The sequence below is a fragment of the Stylophora pistillata genome, chromosome 4 (genome assembly GCF_964205215.1).
Source record: "Stylophora pistillata chromosome 4, jaStyPist1.2, whole genome shotgun sequence".
Lineage (NCBI taxonomy): Eukaryota > Metazoa > Cnidaria > Anthozoa > Scleractinia > Pocilloporidae > Stylophora > Stylophora pistillata.
This window is the reverse complement of record NC_142522.1, coordinates 25824589-25845891: the sequence shown is the minus strand read 5'-3', so window position 1 is coordinate 25845891 and position 21303 is coordinate 25824589. Positions and strand designations below refer to the sequence as shown.

Here is a 21303-nt window from a genome sequence, read left to right as displayed (position 1 = left end):
GAACGGTTCTTTGAATCGTGACTAGCCGTCACTGGAAAACGAGCGGGAAGCTGAAGCGTTCTCCTGGTACGGAGAAGGTGTCAGTCATGGTTCGAAATGTGGTTGAAAAGTCACCTGGTGACAAAAGGAAAAGGAAAAGTCCACAAAAGCGTAGTTCGCCGTCATCTGAAGTGATATACAGTAATTCTAAAAGATCAGCTCCTGGTTATGAAGGCAGTGAACGAAGTAAGCTGATTTAATCAACCTTTGCATGTAACTATTAACTACAGTACTTTGTCGTCGATGATGAAAGAAAATTGTAGGACCAATGAAAGAATTGTCGGTTTATGTTTAAGCTCGAATTATCTGTCATCTTATAATCGATCAAAACGTTCTCGAAATCAACCAGTCAATTAGACCAACTACATCATTGTCGTCCACTCTGCAAACGAAAATGCGGACAGCAAATTTAATCCATTATTGTAAATAAAATGAGATTCAAACAGTTCCTTAAACTGCCATCTCTAGAGTTAAAAGCCAATAATATGAATACATTTCGAGAAGAAAAAAAAAAGGGCCATGGGTTCCATTCACTTCTGAGTCAATTTTGCATCATACGCATCCCCACAAGGTAACGGGAATGCTATGATTTTATCCTATCAAAGTTGATCTTCAAGAAATTCCAGGATGTTTTCCAAAGTGATCTTTCATGTACTGGAATGAATTTGTCAGCTCTTTTCCTGTGGATAGGTGATAATACCCCCTTCAGAAAATGTCTAGAAATTGCATGTGGAAATTTTCTTTGGTTGCACTCAGTGGGTCATGCAAAATTTCAATAAATGAAGGCTAAGCAAATTATCTCTGTATGGAAATCTGTGATGTTGATGAGCCTTGTAACCATGGGGACAGTTATTTACTTCTCAGTTTTTACATCAATATTTACATTTTTGTACATGGAGTGTCCATTCACTGTATGGTACAGTTCTTAGTGGGGAATAGGATAAAATATTATAATCTATTGATCTATGGTTAATTAGATATCATTCATTCAATCTCTCTTTCAATTTGGTCACAGAAAGAAGGAGATATCGGCCTGGGACCAGAGCTTTGATGGAAATTAAACATTACCAAAAGACAACTCATCTCTTACTCAGAAAAGGTCCTTTTGTTAGAGTGGTAAGTTTGATTTTAATTAACATTAATGTTGTAAAGTTTGGTGTAGTTTACTGCAGTGTCAGTTTTTCATCTAAAAAGTTAAGGTTCGATTTACATTTTCTGTTGAATGCAGATAATGTTACCAGCAACATGCATTGTGATGGTTTTGTTCAATGTTTTAACTAGTCACTGCAGTCATCTCCATTATTTTGCTTTGCATATTCATGACCTTGGTGTTTGAATAGAAGTGGCCATTTTTGAATTACATGGAGTATCTTATGAATCATTTCCAAAATAATTCTTCCATTTGAAAATGAGACTTACTTCAGGGACAAGTGGCATGAATGGTTACTCATTGATAGCCTCTCTTGCTTTGAAAAGAATCACCACAACTCAGAAATGGGCCACTGGATACAGGAATTGAACTCTAATAGGGTTCCACTCTCGGTGCTTTCAATAAGGACTGACGGCTGATGAAAAGCGTTGGTTACTTCGCTCAGAGAAGTTGGCTACTTTTTCCCTAAATTTAAGTAATTAAAGAAAGATTCTTTGAAAACTGAATTAAAATTCATTTTGATGGGCTTGTATGAACTTTCTACCTCAATTTCAAAATTAAATAATCATCAAAAGGGCTGTATTTCAGTCAATTTTAACACATTTTTAAGTTTTGCCAATCAAATGCAGGAGGTTTACAAAAAATTCAACTGCATGCAAAGTATGTAATCTAATTGCCTTTTTTTTATCGTGTTCAGGAGTTCATTGTGGCCTGATTAATCAAACCTTGAATGAAAGCTGTATTTTCTTGAATGACAAGCAAACTTGTTTGTTTCATGGTATTACAAAAAGAACAGAACGAAATCAAATCGGACGCTCATGTAAGCATTTTATCATTTTTTTCCACTCGCATTTGAAGTCTGAGCTAAAAGCTGCAGCTAATTGATCTTATCACGGTTTCTGGCGCTTGTGTGGCGGGTGTCCTAGTGGGTAGGCAGAGAAGCTTGGAATGTTTTTCACCCGCGAACTGTTTATGGGTTCACGGGGAAAAAACAAAGACAAATGGATGAAAGATTAAATATGCAACTAGACGCTTTCTAGCACAGATACACCCCTCAATATTTGTCAGTAAAATATTCATTTGCCTATTACCTAAGATTGCAGTGAAAGATTTTTTTAAGAACTGATGTTTTATAAACATGGATGATTTAATTTACATCAGATTGCCAAACTGAAACACTTCTAATTTCGAGACAAATGAGCAAAATCAGTTGTAAAAGAAAGCTCTCTGAAAATAGTGATTAGTTGATTGATTTAATTAGTTTCGAGTTAGCATGAGGTGATTTACTGGTAGTAAGTGATTCTGCTCAGCTCCATTTTTTTTAGTGACAATGACCTTAAACTTCCAGGAAATGCATGCAAACTTCCATTTTCAGCTTATTAGTATTGTAAAAATAAAAAAAAAATGTTGCTGTTGATAGGGAGTTTTCCTTAATCTTTTGGCACTTGATTTGGTCTCCAGAACTCCAGGAATGGCATTTCAGACCTTCCAGATGTTAAAATTTTCTGGGGGGGCATGCCCCCAGACCCCCCTAGTTTAAATTTTCTGGGGGAGCGTGCCCCCAGACCCCCCTTAGATTAAGGGGCTTGACAGCCCCTTGTTGGTACGGTCGGTTACTCTCACTAAGCAGCTGCCTACTTAACATTTTTTTGAAACCTCTGCACTCTACCAAGCCTTGATGCCACTGCATTGGCAATTAACCTCTCTCTTAGGGTTACTTGACTTGTTTAAATTTTGAGAGCGGAGCACCCCAGATTTCTGAGACTAGATAGAGCCTTTGCACCTATCATGTTTACTATTTCAATATCAAAACGTTTTCATACACTAATTCCTTTTCATAAATAAGTGCACTTTAATAAGTTATTTTTCTTGTCACTAACTGTTTGCAGAATATTTGGATTGTACAGAAACTTTCTGAGAGATTCTCAACTATGAACTTATTTCTTGGTATGATTAAGTCCTTTAGTGAACCCCATGTGGTACAATACTGGTAATTTTTCCCAAAAATACTCCTTTCTTTCTCAGTTTCATATTAAATTAATATCACTTGGCTAAAACTTTTAGTATTTCTTCTTTTTATTGAAAAATTGTAAAACAAAGCTTTTATAGTTTTAGTTATATGTAGTTTTCATATTTTACTAATTATTTGTTATAGGTCAGAGAAGTTGCTGACAAATTTTACCAGCATGCAGAATTAAGGTGGCAAGCTACAGCATTGCTAGCATTACAGGAGGTAAGGAATTCTGTGAAATTTTTGCTTTAATTGTGGTGCATTCTACCTTAAGTATTGGTACATTGTTAATTATGTGCTGAAGTCAGTGTTACTGCTGTTACATAGCATGTGAAGGTAAAAGTATGATAAACTTTGAGGCTGGGGGAAAATGGAATGGTTTTTCCATCTTTTGATATTTTACTTCTTAGTGCAGTATTATCCCCCAAAATTGTTTCATGATAACCTATTATCTAGTAATACTTGTCTCCAACAGTTTGTAGAGTACTCTACGCATGTTAATACATTCTTTGAAGAAATCTTTTGTTTCTATTTTCAGGCAGCAGAGGCATTCCTTGTCAGACTTTTTGAGGATGCGTACCATTCCAATTGTTTTATACCTATCACAATATATTATTTTTCTTTTTGTTTTTAATACCTTGTTCCTTTATACTCCCTTCTCTCTCTTCTTCATGTAGTTGGTGTAATTCATGTGCTTCAACTTAATTTTATGTTACCTTTTGTTAAATTTACATGCACAGTGTACACTTGTGAATGAATGTGCTTCATTGCAATGAATGTAGATTTTAATGACGCTTGGTTTCTGTCTCGTTCCCTTTTGTTTTTCTTTTTGCTTTAATTTACAGTAATTTGTGTGCCATCCATGCTAAAAGAATAACTGTCATGCCCAAGGACATGCAGCTGGCCAGGCGGATCCGTGGACGACATGATGGGCTTGGTTGATTGAAAATGAACAGTTCACCACTTCGTAAGCCAAAACTATGGAAGAGCACTTTTATTTTTTTACAAGATGTATTTTACTTCATACATGTATGATATGTTTTTAATCAACTTTTAGTTTTAATTTTTTTTTTTTTTTATATGTGATTATATTTAACTTAAATTCATATTCGAAAACATTTATAAATCACTTTGGATTTTCAAGCTGAGTGCTGTATTTATTTGACAGAACTACTTGTTCATGAACTGAGAATAAAATTATTTACTGGGCTAAGCACTACGTTGTCACTTAGTTTTCCATTTTTCTACTTGATGTAAACAAGCTGGAGTCACCAAACTAGGTTCAAAACAGCTCTATTTGACCGTAATACTACGGTTAAACTAAAAAGTAGTAAAAAAAAAAATAATGAATTTAAAGACACCCATTTACGTCTTTCTTGTTTGTACTAGACTGTTTGCCAGTACGCTTTCAAAACAATACAAAACAAAAAAATAAAACAGAACCGACTGCCTTAATTTAACATTTATTGAAAATACAGTGTATCTTTGTAGTAATAAAACTTAAGTCATTTTAGCTTGGAATGTATAACTGGGGCTTAAGTGTTTTATACTAATAATTTTATCAAGTACCACAACCCCAACCTTTGCTTTTAAATTCTCTTCTCAATTACTAATGCTTCCAATACCCGTCTTTTTGCGTCTTTCTCCGTCGAAAAAGTTTAAATTTTATTTTTGCCAACCATTACCCCTGACGGTTTGTCTAAAAGTGGTTAAAACAAAGATCCTCTCGTGAGGCTTATAAACAGCCGATGAAAAGGAGTTCTTAAGCATCAACATCCAGTCCCGCCCTCGAACGGAATCTTCGAACGTTCATAGTCTTGATGGGCCTACCCGAATATAAAGGTCTTGAATTCGGAAGTCAGTTTAGTCTTTCTTATATCAACAATGCTGAAACACTCAATAAGACATAGATGCAGTGTTGGTGTATTTCAGTTTCTTGGAAGTACAATATACCCTGAGGGAGTACTTGTTGGGTTATTGTCCACCTAACTAACACGAAACTGCAATGGAACAGGAGGACGTGTGGCGTATAATCAGCTGCATTGTTGTGCACCTACTCAAGTTTCTGCCGTTATTGTAGTCTTTGCTAAGGGACTGACGTTGAATAATTGTTTCGAATTTTTCAAACTGATAAATTCTCGACATTCCAGACTGTTCCAGTATTAGAGGGTGCGATGTTGCGGTTATTGAACCATATCGCTTTTTCGTCTTTTCACGGAACGACATAAAAAAAAAAAAAAAACCCTTGGCTAGATTGTAAAGCCTTCATTTCAGAATTTTCGTCAAAAGTGAGCTGGTAAGGTGACCGAAGATCATGGCATCTCCTTTCCTATGAAACAAAGTAAACTTTACAATGAAGCCTATCAAATGAATTAATAACCGTAACCAATTATTTTTTTACCGTGCAGAAATTTGAAATCCCATCTTAAGCTTAGATCTAAAACTAATGATCACATCAGTAGTGATTTGCCTGTGGGTGTTAACTTCGCCTACACTTTTAACACATTTTCCCGAAATTCCTACTTAGCCGTCTGCTACACTTGAACGGTCAGTTATACCAGGTACCACGGCATCAGATCGGAGGGGAAGAGGATTAATTACCATGATTCCTTGGTTGGACCATCAGTTGTGGTTAAAAAATAATTTGAAAAGTGGAAAGGACTATTGTGTTCTTCAAATGAGTGGGTAACCCGTTTCAGAACATAATCTACGTCAGATTATTACCGTAAAAAGAGATCAGTGCTACTTAAAGTAAACAATGCAATCACTCGGTTTATTATATGAGAGTGTATGGACGCATCGTCATTCAACGCAAACTGTATTCGCAAAGCAGAATAGTCATGCAGCAAAATCCACAATTCCTACTTCAAGACGGCCACGGCAAACAGACCCGGATACAAAGAGTACAACTTCAAACAAACGCGCGCTAAAATATTTTGTTTCAGTTTTGCAGTTTATTCATGATGTAATGATAAAATATCTGGTGTTTTTGAGTGTGCCAAATTGGTTTTATTTTATTCTCTTGGTCTAATTTCTAATACTCACAATGATTGTTTAGCGCACCTCTCACGTGCCCCTTCCGGTGCCTCCCGACTTCCTCCCCCGGCCAATATGACGCAAGCGCAAATCGAATCGGAAGTGGCTTTCATGACACGATCATGGCCGCCGGTGGAGCCATTTGCAGTTTACCTTTTGCCTAGGTGATTTACACACGAAATGGGCTCGAGATTAAGGTATAATCTTTACGTAAAGTTTACTCGTGGATCTTGATTTATATTGATGATTACTTTGTTTTAATCAGGCCTTCCCCTGAAAAGATTTTTGAGTGCTTTTTGGAAGTCGCTGCCCCGACAGATAGTGAAGGTATTGTCACTGTACATTTCACCTGGAAATACATATCTATTCTGTGAAGACAATCGAGCCAGTAACCTCCTTTTTCTCAGCGATAATTTCTAAGATAACAAGTAATAGTCTAATATTCCCGAGGAGATGAGCACGGACTCGAAACTCTAATCATTTCAGTGGAAAATTAACTTATTATTGACCAGTATAATGAATTGGCAAGCGTAATTAGAAATCTGGAGTAATATTTTTGTATACTTTGACCTTTGTTGTTTTTACAGTGACCCACATTTTTCTTTACCGTCAATACGCGATAAATGCTTACTCGAACCAGACGGAGTGTCATCATTGGCTGGCAATCTGGAGATAAATGCACTTATTGCGATTCGAGAATTGAAATATAGACCACTAAACGAGTTCTGATCTTGCACTTGTTTTCCAGTTGAATGAAGGCAAATTATAAGTTCCTCCATGCATAATGGTAACAACAAAACATCATGATTGCATCGAGGAAATTGCCTTGTTTTCAATTATAGGTAGTAACGTACATAAGCGTGATCGTTACCCGCACTGTTTTTATTTAAACACGATGAATAAGTCATAAATTGCATGTATAGTTTTTCAGGTTTTGATCGTTCGTTTCCTTAGCTGTGCTGTTTTCGATCGCAACGTTTGTCAACAGAGAATCTTTCTCAATGATGTTTGAAACTTGACTAGATGATATGTAGACTTAACTTAAAAATTCTACTTGATAAATTGTTTGGAAGGTTATTGTTTATTTTATAAATTTAGTTGAATTCTCATATTAGTTATGCTATCCTTCAAGACATTGGGGCTTTTTTTCCTTCTTTGGTGGCAGTGAAGTACAGGGAATTTTTCAAGCATATGGTGCATATGTTGTATTATGAAAAAAGTTAATGTGTAACATTCACAGTGAGGTGTGGGTTGTCTGCTTAACTTTTTAGTGAACTGAAATTGATTTTAATTTGGATCCACCCAGAATGACAGAAGTGCATGTAAACATTGGATCAAATGACTGATCTCAATATAATTCCAGGTTTTCAGCGGTGTCAGGAAACTAAGAGTATAGCATATTATAATTGTTTCATTGAATTTGACACAATTACATGGTTAGATCAGTGTCTGAACCAAAGTTGTTCCACAATAGTTTCTAGCTAGGCCAGGAAGAAGGGCCTATAGTGGTTCCAATTTGGAATATCCCTTGTAATTGACTCAAATCTCTAACTTTACAATCCTCCCCATGTAGATACAACATTTACTCAGGTTATTAGGCTTTTCCAGCACCTGATATTGGTTGGTATGATAATTTGTGCCTTTTTTAATTTTTGCTGATTTAATGTATTGCTATCTTTTGTAGGTCCAGAAACAAAGTTTATTCATCCCACAGACTTTGATGAAAAAGTAGGTGTCTGATCAAATGCCACTAAAGGTGATGATGATGGATGGTGTAACCTTAACTTGTTGTCGACATCACAACTTACTTGATTTGTCCTCTTTCAGGGAGCATTAAAGGCAATTCCTCAGTTTTGTTATCCTTGTGTCACAAGTTCGTAAGTATACATCAAATCCTGCTGTAAGTTGTGAATGTGTAGAAGGAATAACCTTAAATCTTTTAATTCCCAGAGGTGCTATTTCCTCATACTATACCATACATCATTTTGCAAGAAGGAAATGGAGAGTGCAATTAAGAGTCAAAAGTAACCAGGGATTGTTTTAGTTTTGCTTTGCTTCACTGGGTGGTTATTCTAGAAAACCTACACAAATTCTTAACCAATCCAATGAAAACTGAAACCAATTGCAATTGGCCAATTTACAGTTGTGTACTTAGTTGCCAAGCCTTTGATTCAGAGTGAGGCTGAAGGTGACCTTGTCATGATAGAGACCTGTATCTAGTTAGCATGATAACAAAGTGATTTACATTTGAAAGGCAACAAGGTTTGTGTCATAACAAGGTCACCCTCAGCCTCACTCCCATTCAAAGGCTTGGCAACCAAGCACACAACTGTAAAATGGACTATTGGGACTCTTGATTTTTCTGGCCCTTAAGAAAGATTTCTTTTTTCACCTTGAGTTCTCCTCATATGTCCCCCAGATATCTTTCTTAATTCTGATTGGTTATTGTGATTACTTTTAGATTTGACTTTCCTCTACTCAGATTGGTTATTGTGATATCTTTTAGATTTGACATGTAATGTACAATCCTCTTGACTAATTATATGGAAATGTATAGAGTTTAGAAGGGATAATAATGGTTACATCTTGGGAATCAAAGGGTAATTTTTAAGTTGGAGTGTGTTGTTACAACAGGTTTATTACAAAAAGGAGACAAAATGTTTTCTTCCTTTTAGGGAAGCCGTCCAGCATTACACTTTTGTTCTCACTGACATTGAAGGAAAGTATAGATTTGGGTTTTGCCGCTATTCTCCAGATGTCAAGACCTGCCTGTGCATTCTAAGGTATTATGCTTGGACAGTGTGACATAAATACGTAGACTACCTTAGCACGTCTTTATTTGTGTATCATGTGACGAGCAATAAAGCGCCTTAGCAACAACGTCAGCCATTTTACAGTGTGTTTATTTTACAGACAGATGATTTAGTGTTTTTATATCTAACGGTGGCACATGTTTTGTTTTTGTTTGTCGAATAGTAAACTGTACCTATTAACTGAATAAAATCAAAGTTCATAATTCTAGTAAAATGTGGCATTAATAATTTCACCTCTCATTTCAGCTATTTGCCATGGTTTAAAATTTTTTATGAGCTTCTAAATAGGATTTCAGACTTGAAGAGAGGAAATGAGGTAAAAATACTTCATAATATGCTTAATTTTTTTTTAATCTTTTGTTAGATTATATTATTTTGCAAGAGTTGACAAATTGGGAATGCAATAACATTCTATCCATTTTTATTAAGACGTCAAGCTAGAAAGTATACACTGTGTATGAATTATGTAAACATGATAGCCATTTTTGAATCGCTATCTTTACTTTCTACATGTATTCTCAGGAAAACGAAAGGTGTTGTGGGCTTTTGAAAGTGCTAGATTTCTGAAATACAGCAGTTAAGGTTACTATAATATTTTAGACCTCTGAAGCTCTCAATTTGATAGGATGCCAAAAGGAAGCGTTTTTGAATGGTAGTATACCTGTCCACCAAGGCTCGACACTAACTTTCAACTTACTAGCCAAGTGGCAAGTGACAACGTAGATGTTAGAACAATTTCAGATTGTTTACTGGCCAAACTGGCTAGTATTTCCATTATGGAAATTAAAAGCCACTGACCATAAATGAATTTTGACTAGTCTAGTATGTGACTAGTTGGCTACCGTTAGTGTCAAGCCCTGCTCCACTGTAAGCTAACTGAGCTGTGACTTTTAAACTGGAGAAAGTTTTGTGTACTATTGTTGATGAAGTAAACTAGCCTAATGTAGATGCACTGTATTGTAACACAAGCAGGCTGAGTATAAATATTGTACCATATATTGTGCAAATTCGTTGTCACTGTGAGTTGTGTTATGTTATATTAGTACCAGGACATAGTTCTTATTATTTGGTGAAATTTGCAGAATTGTAAAGGTCTAAGTTTAGTTTTGTTTTACTCTGAATGGAAGGGGGATAGCATCTATTGTTTTCACATTTTGTAACACAATATACAGGTTACTGCAGTACTTCCAATACTGAATCATCTATATGGTCAAGCACCTGAAGAACCAGGTTCCAGTGTATCTGTTGCAGTGGATGAAGGCAAAAGAGTAAGTTACCACTCAAATTTATCTTTTTAGAGGTGAAGATTGATAGAGGATAACTTGAAATGATTGTTTGAAAAAAAAATTTATTTCAATCCGGCATGCAGGTTCCTCATTAAAACTAGTGGGAAAAAGGGGTAACCAGCATACATGTCTGGTAATTCCTAATTTTTTCAGATCCATAACAGTCTTTGGTTACCTTGTTTAGTTCTGGTTTTAAAAGAACTTGCATAATATTGAAAAACAGTTTGATTGATCATTTAATATTTCAAGTTTTTCAATTTACAATTGGCACCCTTAAACCTGCTGCTGTTGTCTTGTAGAGTGCATTAACTTTTTAATGAAAACATTATTGCATTTGAATACTATTTTTGTTGCATTTTAGGATTTTTCCTTTGTTGTACCAGATACTACTAAGCTACCTAGTATACCAGATGATGTGAGTGCATTGAAGCAATAGCTATGTCATGTTTTATTAACTTGAAATAATTGAATAGGCAAAATAATTATCCTGCCTTGGTTCTCATTATTTTAGAACTCAACTTTAAGGAGAAAAGTATATGATACACAATGGTATAGTACTGATTTTATATGGGATTCAAAATATTGTATAAACTAAAATTAGGAAATTGATACTTATCAAGGAGCATTCTTTCTACTGTCCATTGTCAAAATGATGAAAATCAACAAATTTAAGTTAAAATCAATGAGCCTTTTGATTAATAACACAGAAATGAAGATAACAAAACTCAAATCATTTTGAATTAACATGAGTGTCCTTAATTTATGTCAATTTAATGAAGCATTTAATTTATTTTCCTGTTATAATGGAGTACATGTTATACATGGAAAGGTGGGAACCTCCTAACCCAGTTCAGATTCAAGGCAATTCACAATTGATGGGTATGTTTGCTTGTTTTTTCTTTTTTTTTTACAGAGGAACCTCACAGATTACTTTGCTGCTGTGAATCCTGCAATTATGATATTTATATTTGCCAGGTAATGGTTACTTTACCTCTATATAGTACATACATTATTGTTGTTCTTTTTTTTTTTTTTTTTTTTTTTTTTTGCATTTCAATATGTAAATGACTATTTGCTGTCTGGGTAGTTATTGTGACGGTCATGTTCCTTGAATCCTTGCCACTAGCCAGTGGATAAAATTATCTACCTTAATTTACTGGTGTATGTTTGTGTTTATTTTACTTTACAATTCTCCTTTTCAGTATGTTCTTTGAAAGACGAATAATAGTGACATCCAAGAAACTCAATTTGGTATGTTGATTTATTCTTGTGTTTTGTTTACACTTTAAAAAGGAGATTTCCCCAAAGGAACTCCTTGGTGATGAGTTTAGTAACCTATAAGTTTTTGCAGTATAATTGGAGGCAGAAACTGGTTTGACTTAAATTGTTCAATCAAATATCAATATTATTCTCTTTTTCAGCTGACTGCTTGTACATATGGAGCATCATCCCTTCTATATCCTATGCACTGGTAGGTTTTGCCTACTTTTTTTTTATTTCCTTACCTTACACCAGTTCAGGGTGTAATTAATGTAATGGTAAAGACCATAGGTGGCTTTCTTTAGATTTAAAGTGTTATAAATGCTGTTTTGTCGGTGGTGCTCATTTCCATTATGTTTTGATAAGTGATAGGAAACTGATTGATGACATTTTTTATTGTTTTTAGGCAACACATGTTTGTTCCCATTGTGCCACGGCATCTGTTGGACTATTGTTGGTTAGTTTGTAAAAAATATATGTAGCTGGCAGCTTTTAGTTTGTGCACTGACTATTTGATTTCTTTTGTTCTAAAAAATAGTAGTGTAACACTAGCAAATATACATGGTAACAGGAGAGTAACACATATTTATATATTTACACATTTTCAATAGTGCACCAATGCCATTCTTGGTGGGAGTTCATGCATCATTAATGCCGGTAGGTACTAAATTTAAAGTGATTTGAATGTTTTAACCAGGACTTAAAATGCAAAAAGCAATCAGTCACAGAACCATGCAAAAAAAAAAAAACAAACATACTCACCAACTAACTCGCAGCCACCCAAGGGCCCTTTTGACTTGAGATTTTTTAAGCTATTGCATTTTGTGTTTTTCTAGATTAATAGATATTTTGTATGCAGGCTTTTGAATGAAACATTTCTTAAAATTTCTTTGAATGTTTGTTACAAATTTTTAGTGTCCTGATTGTATTTGAACTTCAGGTTAATGTTCATTTGTTGCTTTGCATTTTTAGAAAGTTCGTCTAATGCCACTTGATGAAGTTGTTATTTTTGATGCTGATACAGATACAATAGAAAGTCCATTTGATGATGTATCACAGCTTCCTCCCAGCGTAGTAAGTTGCAACTACTGACTAGTGCTAAATGCTTAACAAAGTTTCCATTCAGTACCAGTACAATTTCCTTCTGTAATAAGGTGTATGTTTAGCTAGTGGGCTCATCAACAGAATAATTATTCCCCTGAGTCTACTGCCCAGACTCCTGACTACATTTATGTAGCTGTTACATGAGAACTTTTACAAAAGGTATGTTTTGTAAGTGATATTCCATGGAAGCTGGAATAGAATGAGTTAGGATTCATTGGAAGCAGTGCAGCCAGGTGGTTGGGAGGGTGGGGGGAGGGGAGGAGGGGGCTGGGCGGTGGTCCCAAGTTCATTCATAACCACCTTGCTACTCACTGAATTTGTTCTTGTGTTGAGTTCAACTCCTTTTTGCTAGGTTTTCTATATAGTCAACTGGTCTGCCCTCTTGGCAGTTGTGGTTTTTAAGACTGTTTTTTTACAATGTTTAGGTCCAATTTGTTCTTATTGGCCCAGAAAAACCCCATTGAGGGGAGTGGTCAATTACGTGTAAAGACATAGTTATAATTATGCCTAGAGGTAAGGACTTGTGAGCAGCAAACATTTCCATTTCAGGTATCAACTCTCAAGAGCACCCTTAAAAAACCTGTTTATCCAATTGATGACCATGTTTCAAGAGCTTTTTTGTGTGCCATGGTATCACTTATAGGAGGCTACAGAGATGCCTTACGGCTCAAGCCTGTGAGTATGATGAACAAATTTTTATCTCAGTTCAGTGTTTGCTTTTTTGTTGTTAGAGTAGTATTGAATGTATGTTTAAGGGATTTTAATAATTTGAACAAAGTAAATGAACAACTACATTTGTGTTAAACACCTTTAGGGCGAAAAGATCGTCTTCGACAGGGACGCGTGAGTATTCATGTTCTTTTAGTAGTTAATTCAACTGCTTATAAAGTGCATTGTGGAATAATCACCTTAATGAAGAAAGGATATAAAACCCAGATGTCGATGGGACATCCACCTAAAGGTTGATATAATTATAGATTTAGCCAAGCCTAGAGCTCCCAAGTTCGTAATATTAATGATAACATAAAAGAGGTGCATTTGCCAAGACTCGCCTGAGACACCCCTCCCTTTGTTTTAATAGTCTCCCCTACCTTACCCGTGAAATCTGAAGGCACGTACGAACGTACGCTTGGTGAGTCACGTGACAACAAAACGAAAAGAGGTTGATCAGATTCCATGGGTATGGGGCTCTGTCCCACGCACGCGAATTGATTCGTTCGGCTAGTTGTCCCTCACTGCTCAGTAAAACCATCCAACATGTTCATAAAACCCCAACTGTGCAATGTAATTCTCGTTCTGTCATCTACATGTATATCCATATCACTGAGGAGCCACACGTCCAGAAGAACATAGAGGAAAACTTATTTTCTAACCCTTTAGAAAACATTACACGCTTCGAAAGCGTTTGTCCTAAATGTGTCTGTTACTCTTTTTCGGCAAGATTTCTATATAATCCCATACATTAATCATCAGAGTGTTGCAAAGAAACCTTTATATTTAGTCTTTATGAAATGGACTGCATAATTAATGTATGGGGTTGTATGGGGTTGTATGGAAATTTTTCCACTCCCTCTGTTTGATGTCTTAGATTTGTCCAGTCAAAGTCCAACAGTACCAGACAGTTACTTGAGTTCATTCTTCAGTTGCAAATATTTGAGCAGGTAATAATTCATCCTTACCTTTCCTTCGAGAAGCATCTTTTCTTGTGCATAGAAAGACAATGGCGTTTTTGCACGAAATGCAGGAAATGAGAACGAAAGAGATTGCAATTTACAAGGTCGATCGATGTCCACCATTTTGGGACCCATTTTGGTCTTACTTTCGGCGGCCACGCGCGCTCTGCTACTGAAACTCTGTGATTGGTTTAGATGAAATTCCCGCCATTTTCTCAACCAATCAGTTGACTACAAAACGATGTATGGTGATATTTTTTTCCCACGTTTTATACAACGCAGTTGTTTCACCATAAAAAGTATCGAGCCCCTTCTGGTTATTTTTCTGTATATTGCTGTATAGTGTCGTAAAGCATTATGGCTTGCCAGTACAACGTTTGTTTACATTTTGCAGTAACGAGAGAACTGACTCTATGTTGTCATAAAGCCAACTGTAAACGCTCGAAATAATCGTTTTTGAGAGAATGGGCTTGGAGGGTCTTGAATTTCAAGCTAAACATGGCAGGGGATACTACACAAATAATAATATAATTTTTTTTTTTTCTGAGGTTTCGAACAGAAGGCTCATGTGTCATTATTTTAACAGTTCATAGCAGAAAGACTAGACATGTTAAATGATGGAAGAGGATTGAACGATGCTTTTGAAGAACAAATCGGTTTACAAGCTGAAAGTATGTAAGCTAAATTAAGTCTATCTTTGGTATCTCTTGATACCAAATTTGTGTTATTATTACACGACTCGGGCAGTCAGAGGGCCAATAACTAAAATCAACCAATCAAAATGCTCTATTGCCGGTCAATATTCTCTCAGTATTGGACCGGACACTGTCCCGAATGGTCCCGAATGATACCGCACTTGTGTCCCTTTGAACTTAAGTCGTATAATAAATCTCTTATTAACCAAGCTTGCTCGGGACCGTACAGGAAGAATATCGGCCCTCAGTCTTTTTTGTACGGACCTCGCTGCGCTCGGTCCGTACTGTCAAGACCTCGGGCCGACATTCTCCCAGTACGGCCCTCGCGCTTGGTTAATAAGATATATGTACGTATGATGTATTGAACACTGCGTTTTGATTGTCTATAAATCTGGAATAACTTGCCCATTCAGTGCAGAGGTATTACACATGTATCTTTTCCCCAATCTGACAACTTCGAAACAGACTTCGAATGCTTTCTACATGCTTACTAGATAATACCGGGTGTGTTTTTATTAAAATTATCATGAACAGCTGGTGTTAAATTTATATACGGAGCAGCCACTTCGAGGCCTGTGCCAAGCGGCTACAAAATGGGGATTTCTGCTAGTTTTGTCGTACCGCTGATGTGCCAAAAATTTTAAACCAGCAGTGGCGGAACGGTCGACAAAATCTTTCGGGACAGTTACAAGTGCAGGTTGACTTATGATTTTACTAATTATGACTCTTCTTCTTTCCGATTTTTTATTTTTTGTAGATAAGGGCAGCTGGAAATCACAGTATCAGTCGTGGTTGAGTGAGACTAGGGTAAGAATGATACATCCGATCAAACCGGTGTCTTAATGTTCTTCAAGCGGAGGCAATTGTATGTAGGGGGCCTAATTAGTGAGCATTTTGAAAGAACCGTGCAACGATTAGATCACCCCTGATGAAGGCATTAAAGTGTCGAACGTTGGGTCGTTGAACTGTAATTTCCCCGGTTACATTTGTTAAATCCTTAAACTAGAGTAGCATCAAACCACTTCTGATTGTCCACTGATTGTCCACTGATTGTCCACTGAACATAATTTGCCCGGTTAAATTTATCTAGTCCTTAAACAAAGGTAGCATCAAACCATGTCTGATTGTCTACTGATTGTCCACTGATTGTAATTTCCCCAGTTACATTTATTAAGTCCTTAAACCAAAGTAGCATCAAACCATGTCTGATTGTCCACTGATTGTAATTTCCCCGGTTACATTTATTAAGTCCTTAAACCAAAGTAGCATCAAACCATGTCTGATTGTCCACTGATTGTAATTTCCCCGGTTACATTTATTAAGTCCTTAAACCAGAATAACATCAAACCATGTCTGATTGTCCACTGATTGTAATTTCCCCGGTTGCATTTGTTATATCCTTAAACCAGAGTAGCATCAAACCATGTCGGATAATCCACCTGGTTGCCTTTTGAACTTTTAAAGATCCTAGAGACAATTCATTTGACACAAGCCAAGAACCGTCACATTGAGAGAAGTGTTGAATAGCATGAGAATAGCCTTTAGAGCTGTACAGCTTTGTGGTTTAGAAAGTTTTTGATCAAATTGGTCAAGCTTTACTTCGATTAGTCGGATCAGTCCAGAAAACTCTTTCGTCTCTCTCAATTAGAGCAATTTTTTAATCTGAGCATCGAAATTTATCCGATACAGCATTGGTTTTGCTTTACCTGCTTCTTGTTTTTTCTTTGAGTTCTCATTGGCTCTTTAGGGTGTTTTCGTTTGTTTTGATTGGGTGAATATCACTCGATTGAAAAGCTCTTTAATTTAACCAATCACGACTTTGTCGCTGGTTCTTTCCTGCTTCAGATACAAGCTGCTAGGTTTGTTTTTATTTTTGCTTTGAGTTCTCGTTGTTGTTTTTCAACACATAAATGAAACCCCTCTCTAAATGCGCTCTAAAGCTCGACAAAGAGCTTTGAGTTACCGCTTGAACCAAGTATTCTTTGGGCAAACTATCCTCCCTTCTCTCAGTCCATGTAAACCTATTCTCCGTTTCAGTGATATTAAACCTGTCCCTGTTTCATTTACAGAAATCTGGTGGTGCATTCCTTGATAAGGTAAACTAAGGACTAAAACGTTTCTGCATTTTTTTAACGAGTAATTTGCATCTATTGGTAATGAAGAAAAGTCTTCTTTTTAGCGATCATTTAATCGCAGTGTCTTTTATTGGATAGCATTATTTCTTGATTGGGACTTTGCTCGTTTGGCTTGCCATGCCATACTTGCATTTTATATCACATTTTGATTTTATGATTTGTTAACCAGACTGGTAAAATGGTGATGAAACAATGCATGAGTAAATGGAAAACTGCGAAGAGTGGAATTAAATCAGTAGGAGAAAAACTGAAGGGAAAGGTACAACGATATACTTTCTTAACGTATACCTTGTTTAAGCTGTTGTGTGGCAATTTGCGGCGACGTCTCGTAGGTAGTCTTTGGAAGTCTCCTTTCAGAATTTGTAAAGCTTGACTCCGTTCTCAAGCTTAAATTTGGCTTAATATCTTTATTACATAAGTCTAAACGTAAAAAGAGTATACTGGCGCAGTCATCGATCTAAGAGGAGTGTAAAAGATTAGGGTATAAATAAATACTTTTTGTGTTAGGGTATGTTAGACTATCAATCAATATATTTTATCTACACACATGTATACATTTCTCTGGATTGTTCACTGATGGCAAGCACGAATGTCATGAGCCCCATTGTCATATGACCTTTCCGGCCCCGGTTGCGCAATCCTATAGAAAAACGTGGTGAAAGCTAACGTGTGCGGGGCCGGACGGGTTGACGTGAGCCGGTCTGGAAAAAGCCGTCCAGCCCTGCTGCCCTCACGTCGCTTTGTTGCAAAACTCAAAGGCAAACTGAAATGAGAAAAAAAAATCTCGGTTTTGAAGGAATTGGGAGTTTCTTGTTCTGACTTGCAAAAAGAAAGGAAAAGTTTTAATTGCAGAATTTGTTTTGTGCCCTTGTCAGACTGCGTGTACCCGTTTATTGCGTCCTATTCGAGCTGAAATTTTCAACAGTAAGCGGTCAAATTATAAAATGTTTATTGACTGAGTTTGGTCGGGTCGTACGTCATGACCTCGAGCCAAATATTTTTCCGTCCGGCCCTCCCACTCAGGCAATAGGGACATATGATTTTCTTTTTTGCACCACTAGTCCATTGTGCAAATCTTTCTTTTTAACCTTTAAGCCCTGAGAGCGACAAGTATCTCATTTTTCCTTACAACATCACCCCCTGAATCGTGCATAAAGGTCAAAAGAATAAAGGAAATGATCACCAATTAAAGAAGCTCTTAATTGTTAAATAAATTCTCCTTGTCAACACCTAGTATAGAGAACAGCATGGAGAATATGCATACCAATGGTAGGTGTTGAGGGTTAAATAGAAAAATTGAATTTTAAAAAATTGCTGTTCTTGAACTGCACGGGGTCGATTCAGTTATGATAACAACTAAAGAACCCGTACCTAACAATAGATTAGATTAATGGATTGAAGTGTATAAGTGCTTTTCTATTAGGATGAGGACGAGTATGCAGGGGACCAGAAGAGATCAAATACCAATCCGGAATTCAAGGCGTTCTCACTTCACAAACTTTCACCTTTTAACAAGAGGAGAACAATTTCGCCTATTGAGGTAAATAAGATTCACGCTCAAAGTGCAATTACAAGTAAGTGTTTCAATTTCCCTTGTTGACCATTCAACATAGCAGGAGCGCCCTTTTAAAACAGCTACTGATGCCGTCGTCTTTGTTTTTGTTTGTGTTGTTCATACGATGGTTGGCCAATTGTATTTCGGACAAGTTCTCTTCAGGAAAAACATCATAAAAGTTGCGATTTGATTGTTTCCAGAGCTAGTGTTATGAACTTCCTATGTAAACTAGGCCCCTTAAACGCTTCCATAAACCCATATAATGACTAAATTTTCTGGACTACTTATGTTTTAGTTCGAAAAACTCAAAATCGAAAGCGGCATAAAGGTGCGTCCACCCAGACCCCCTCCGCCTCGGCCAAATCCTTACAGCGCCTCTGAAAGGCGCCCTCGCACTTCAGCAATGTCAACGGCGGAAGGCAAGTCCTCCCCTAAGGTGGCTGCACGCAGCAGTGCTCCTCATCTGTCAATGGAACCTGTTGTGGCCGAACTCATCTCATTGGATGACAGTCCTAATTCGTCAAACGCCAGTGACAGGACTCAAGGTTCGACTGATTCCTTGGTAAGTTTTCCTTGGGGATATGTTAATGAATGATTTTGCAGTTTGAAGTGAAATACGTCGAAGATTGTAAAAAAGGGAAAGTTTGTCAAAATCGAAATGCATGTTAGGTTAATCACTGTGATCTTTGTGGAGACAGTTCCAAGGTAAATGTGGTTTATGAAAGTTGAGATGATCGAAGTTCCTTAATGCTTAGTCATCCTTTGAATGATAAGCGAGGTGTTCAATAAGGCTGGTGGTTTTGCCGTTGGGCGGATGGTCGAGTTTACCCTTGGGAAAATCGGCATGATACATTGTCAAGTTTTCTGATAGTAGTGATGCAAGTTTATGTCTTTAGATTCAAAGAAGGAATATTTGAGCGAATGTAAAGCCCATTTTAGGGATTTTGAATTATCGTCGATTGCTCGTCAAGCTGTGGTGTAGGCGTTGATTGAAAGGAAAAACGGGCTTCCTTTACCAAAACTTTAATACAGAAGCCTGTATGATCGACTATATGCCCTTTTCTCTTATAAAAACAAGCTACTTCTTCTTACAGGAAATGGGCTCTTTAAATACATCCAGTGGGGTTACAAGTTCATTCCAAGGAACACCTATAAATGAACACTCTGCTGGAAACATTACACCCTCGGGAACCTTTAGCTATGAGGATTTAGACATAAACGTGCGACGATCGAGCTCAACGAGGAGAATTTCTGGCAGTAATGAAGTGTCAGTAGAGAGAAGTAAATCATCTCCATCTCGACCAAAACCACCAGTTCCAGAGAGACCAGCTTCAGTAAAGAAAAAGACCCAAGGCTCTGCGAACCCTCTATTAGAAAACGTACCAACGGAGGATAATATTACGTCAACGTCAAGTACGACGAAGCCACCCAAATCAGTGGACGAATTATTAGAAAGTGCTCAGATTGATGACACGATTTCTCCATTGAGGCCAGTGTCGTTGTCATTATTACAAGACACGATGGCGTCACTGCCGGTTGATGCGCAAGAGTTTTTGTTTCCTGAGACGGACGTTAAGTCTTTTGAAGTGGATATTGGAGAAAAAAATGGCAGTAATACTAATACAAGTTTAGAGACTAGTAGGAATGAAGCTGAATTTCAACAAAGTTTCTCAACGTCGAATCACATAGGTGCTGTGGATTTAGCTCGATTTGAAATCAGAAGAGACAGTGGTCCTTATAATAATGTGCCAAAGAGTAACCAAGCGCTGGAAGCAAACCAAAATTTGAATACCAATCCCCAAGAAATCAAGAGCGATAATCAAAGTCCTATTTGTAATTCCCAGCAGAAACCCAGTTGGGTTAGCTTTGACTAGTATATAATATGTTCAGTATGGAAATTTATCATAAAATTACTTTCAATCGATGCAATTGTTAAATGCTGGCGAGTGACGTTTTGAATTTCAATCATCAACTTTGCTCTCGTTGTTGTAAAACTCAAATATTTATGAAGTAAGGAATGTAAAACAAGTAGTTACCTATCTTACGCCCACGACAAATTTGTATGGAAATATTTTGAGTCGATCCCATTCTTGTTCGTATTTTCGGTCATTTTAACTTGTTGGGAATGATGTACGTTTAATGGCCGAAAAAAAAAAAAACCAAAGGATTAAAGCGATATCGTAACGCTGCTTATTGTAAGTACATCTTTTTTTAGTTATGTATCTTGATATTGGCAAGATCATTTCCCCTCTGTTTTATGTTGAAACAATGAAACAAAGATGTATTTGATATGTACCGTTTGATTTTCAGTTAGATGTATTGTGAGGGGATTTATTCAATATTTTAAGGAAAAAGTCAAGTTTTCATGTATGTTTTCGAAAGCCAAAGAATTCGCAGTGCAATCTGGTGTTGCGTTTGCGGGGTCAGTGGTAGAAGAAAGTTTTAACAAGGGCTTCAGTTGAGTTAAAGTCACAATTAATAAAATTATTAAAGTATAAAATTACATGCTTTCCAGAAGGTTTTATTAATAAATTATATTCCTATTA

General features: G+C 36.7%; 2 protein-coding genes across 3 annotated transcripts; both read left to right on the top strand.

The window, feature by feature from the left end:
• On the top strand, positions 1-4713 carry LOC111343610 (histone H3, embryonic). The gene is made up of 5 exons (XM_022950788.2): positions 1-225; positions 1055-1155; positions 3345-3422; positions 3739-3776; positions 4046-4713. The coding sequence occupies exons 1-5, from the start codon at positions 87-89 to the stop codon at positions 4140-4142; spliced, it is 453 nt and encodes a 150-aa protein (XP_022806523.2). The 5' UTR covers positions 1-86; the 3' UTR covers positions 4143-4713.
• Positions 4714-6325: 1612 nt separating this feature from the next.
• Positions 6326-21303, top strand: LOC111343604 (DENN domain-containing protein 1B). 2 transcript variants are annotated; one of them, XM_022950784.2, is made up of 24 exons: positions 6326-6433; positions 6502-6563; positions 7921-7964; positions 8064-8113; positions 8912-9019; positions 9296-9365; positions 10222-10317; positions 10697-10750; positions 11249-11310; positions 11538-11586; positions 11757-11806; positions 12002-12052; positions 12207-12252; positions 12568-12669; positions 13249-13374; positions 13514-13542; positions 14288-14360; positions 14959-15043; positions 15825-15874; positions 17137-17163; positions 17372-17461; positions 18626-18742; positions 19053-19319; positions 19852-21303. In XM_022950784.2, the coding sequence occupies exons 1-24, from the start codon at positions 6417-6419 to the stop codon at positions 20629-20631; spliced, it is 2505 nt and encodes an 834-aa protein (XP_022806519.2). In that variant the 5' UTR covers positions 6326-6416; the 3' UTR covers positions 20632-21303. The 2 variants fall into 2 exon arrangements, with proteins under 2 accessions (XP_022806519.2, XP_088614380.1); XM_088758254.1 differs by having other exon boundaries at positions 7921-7968; positions 8068-8113; positions 19852-20921.

Excerpts from the sequence above, each read along its gene's own strand:
- LOC111343610 (XM_022950788.2), top strand. The coding sequence starts at position 87 with ATGGTTCGAAATGTGGTTGAAAAGTCACCTGGTGACAAAAGGAAAAGG. Across the intron at positions 1,156-3,344 it reads AAGGTCCTTTTGTTAGAGTG|GTCAGAGAAGTTGCTGACAA; the intron begins GTAAGTTTGATT and ends TATTTGTTATAG. Across the intron at positions 3,777-4,045 it reads GTCAGACTTTTTGAGGATGC|TAATTTGTGTGCCATCCATG; the intron begins GTACCATTCCAA and ends TTTAATTTACAG.
- LOC111343604 (XM_022950784.2), top strand. Across the intron at positions 12,253-12,567 it reads TTCATGCATCATTAATGCCG|AAAGTTCGTCTAATGCCACT; the intron begins GTAGGTACTAAA and ends TTGCATTTTTAG. Across the intron at positions 13,543-14,287 it reads ATCGTCTTCGACAGGGACGC|ATTTGTCCAGTCAAAGTCCA; the intron begins GTGAGTATTCAT and ends TTGATGTCTTAG.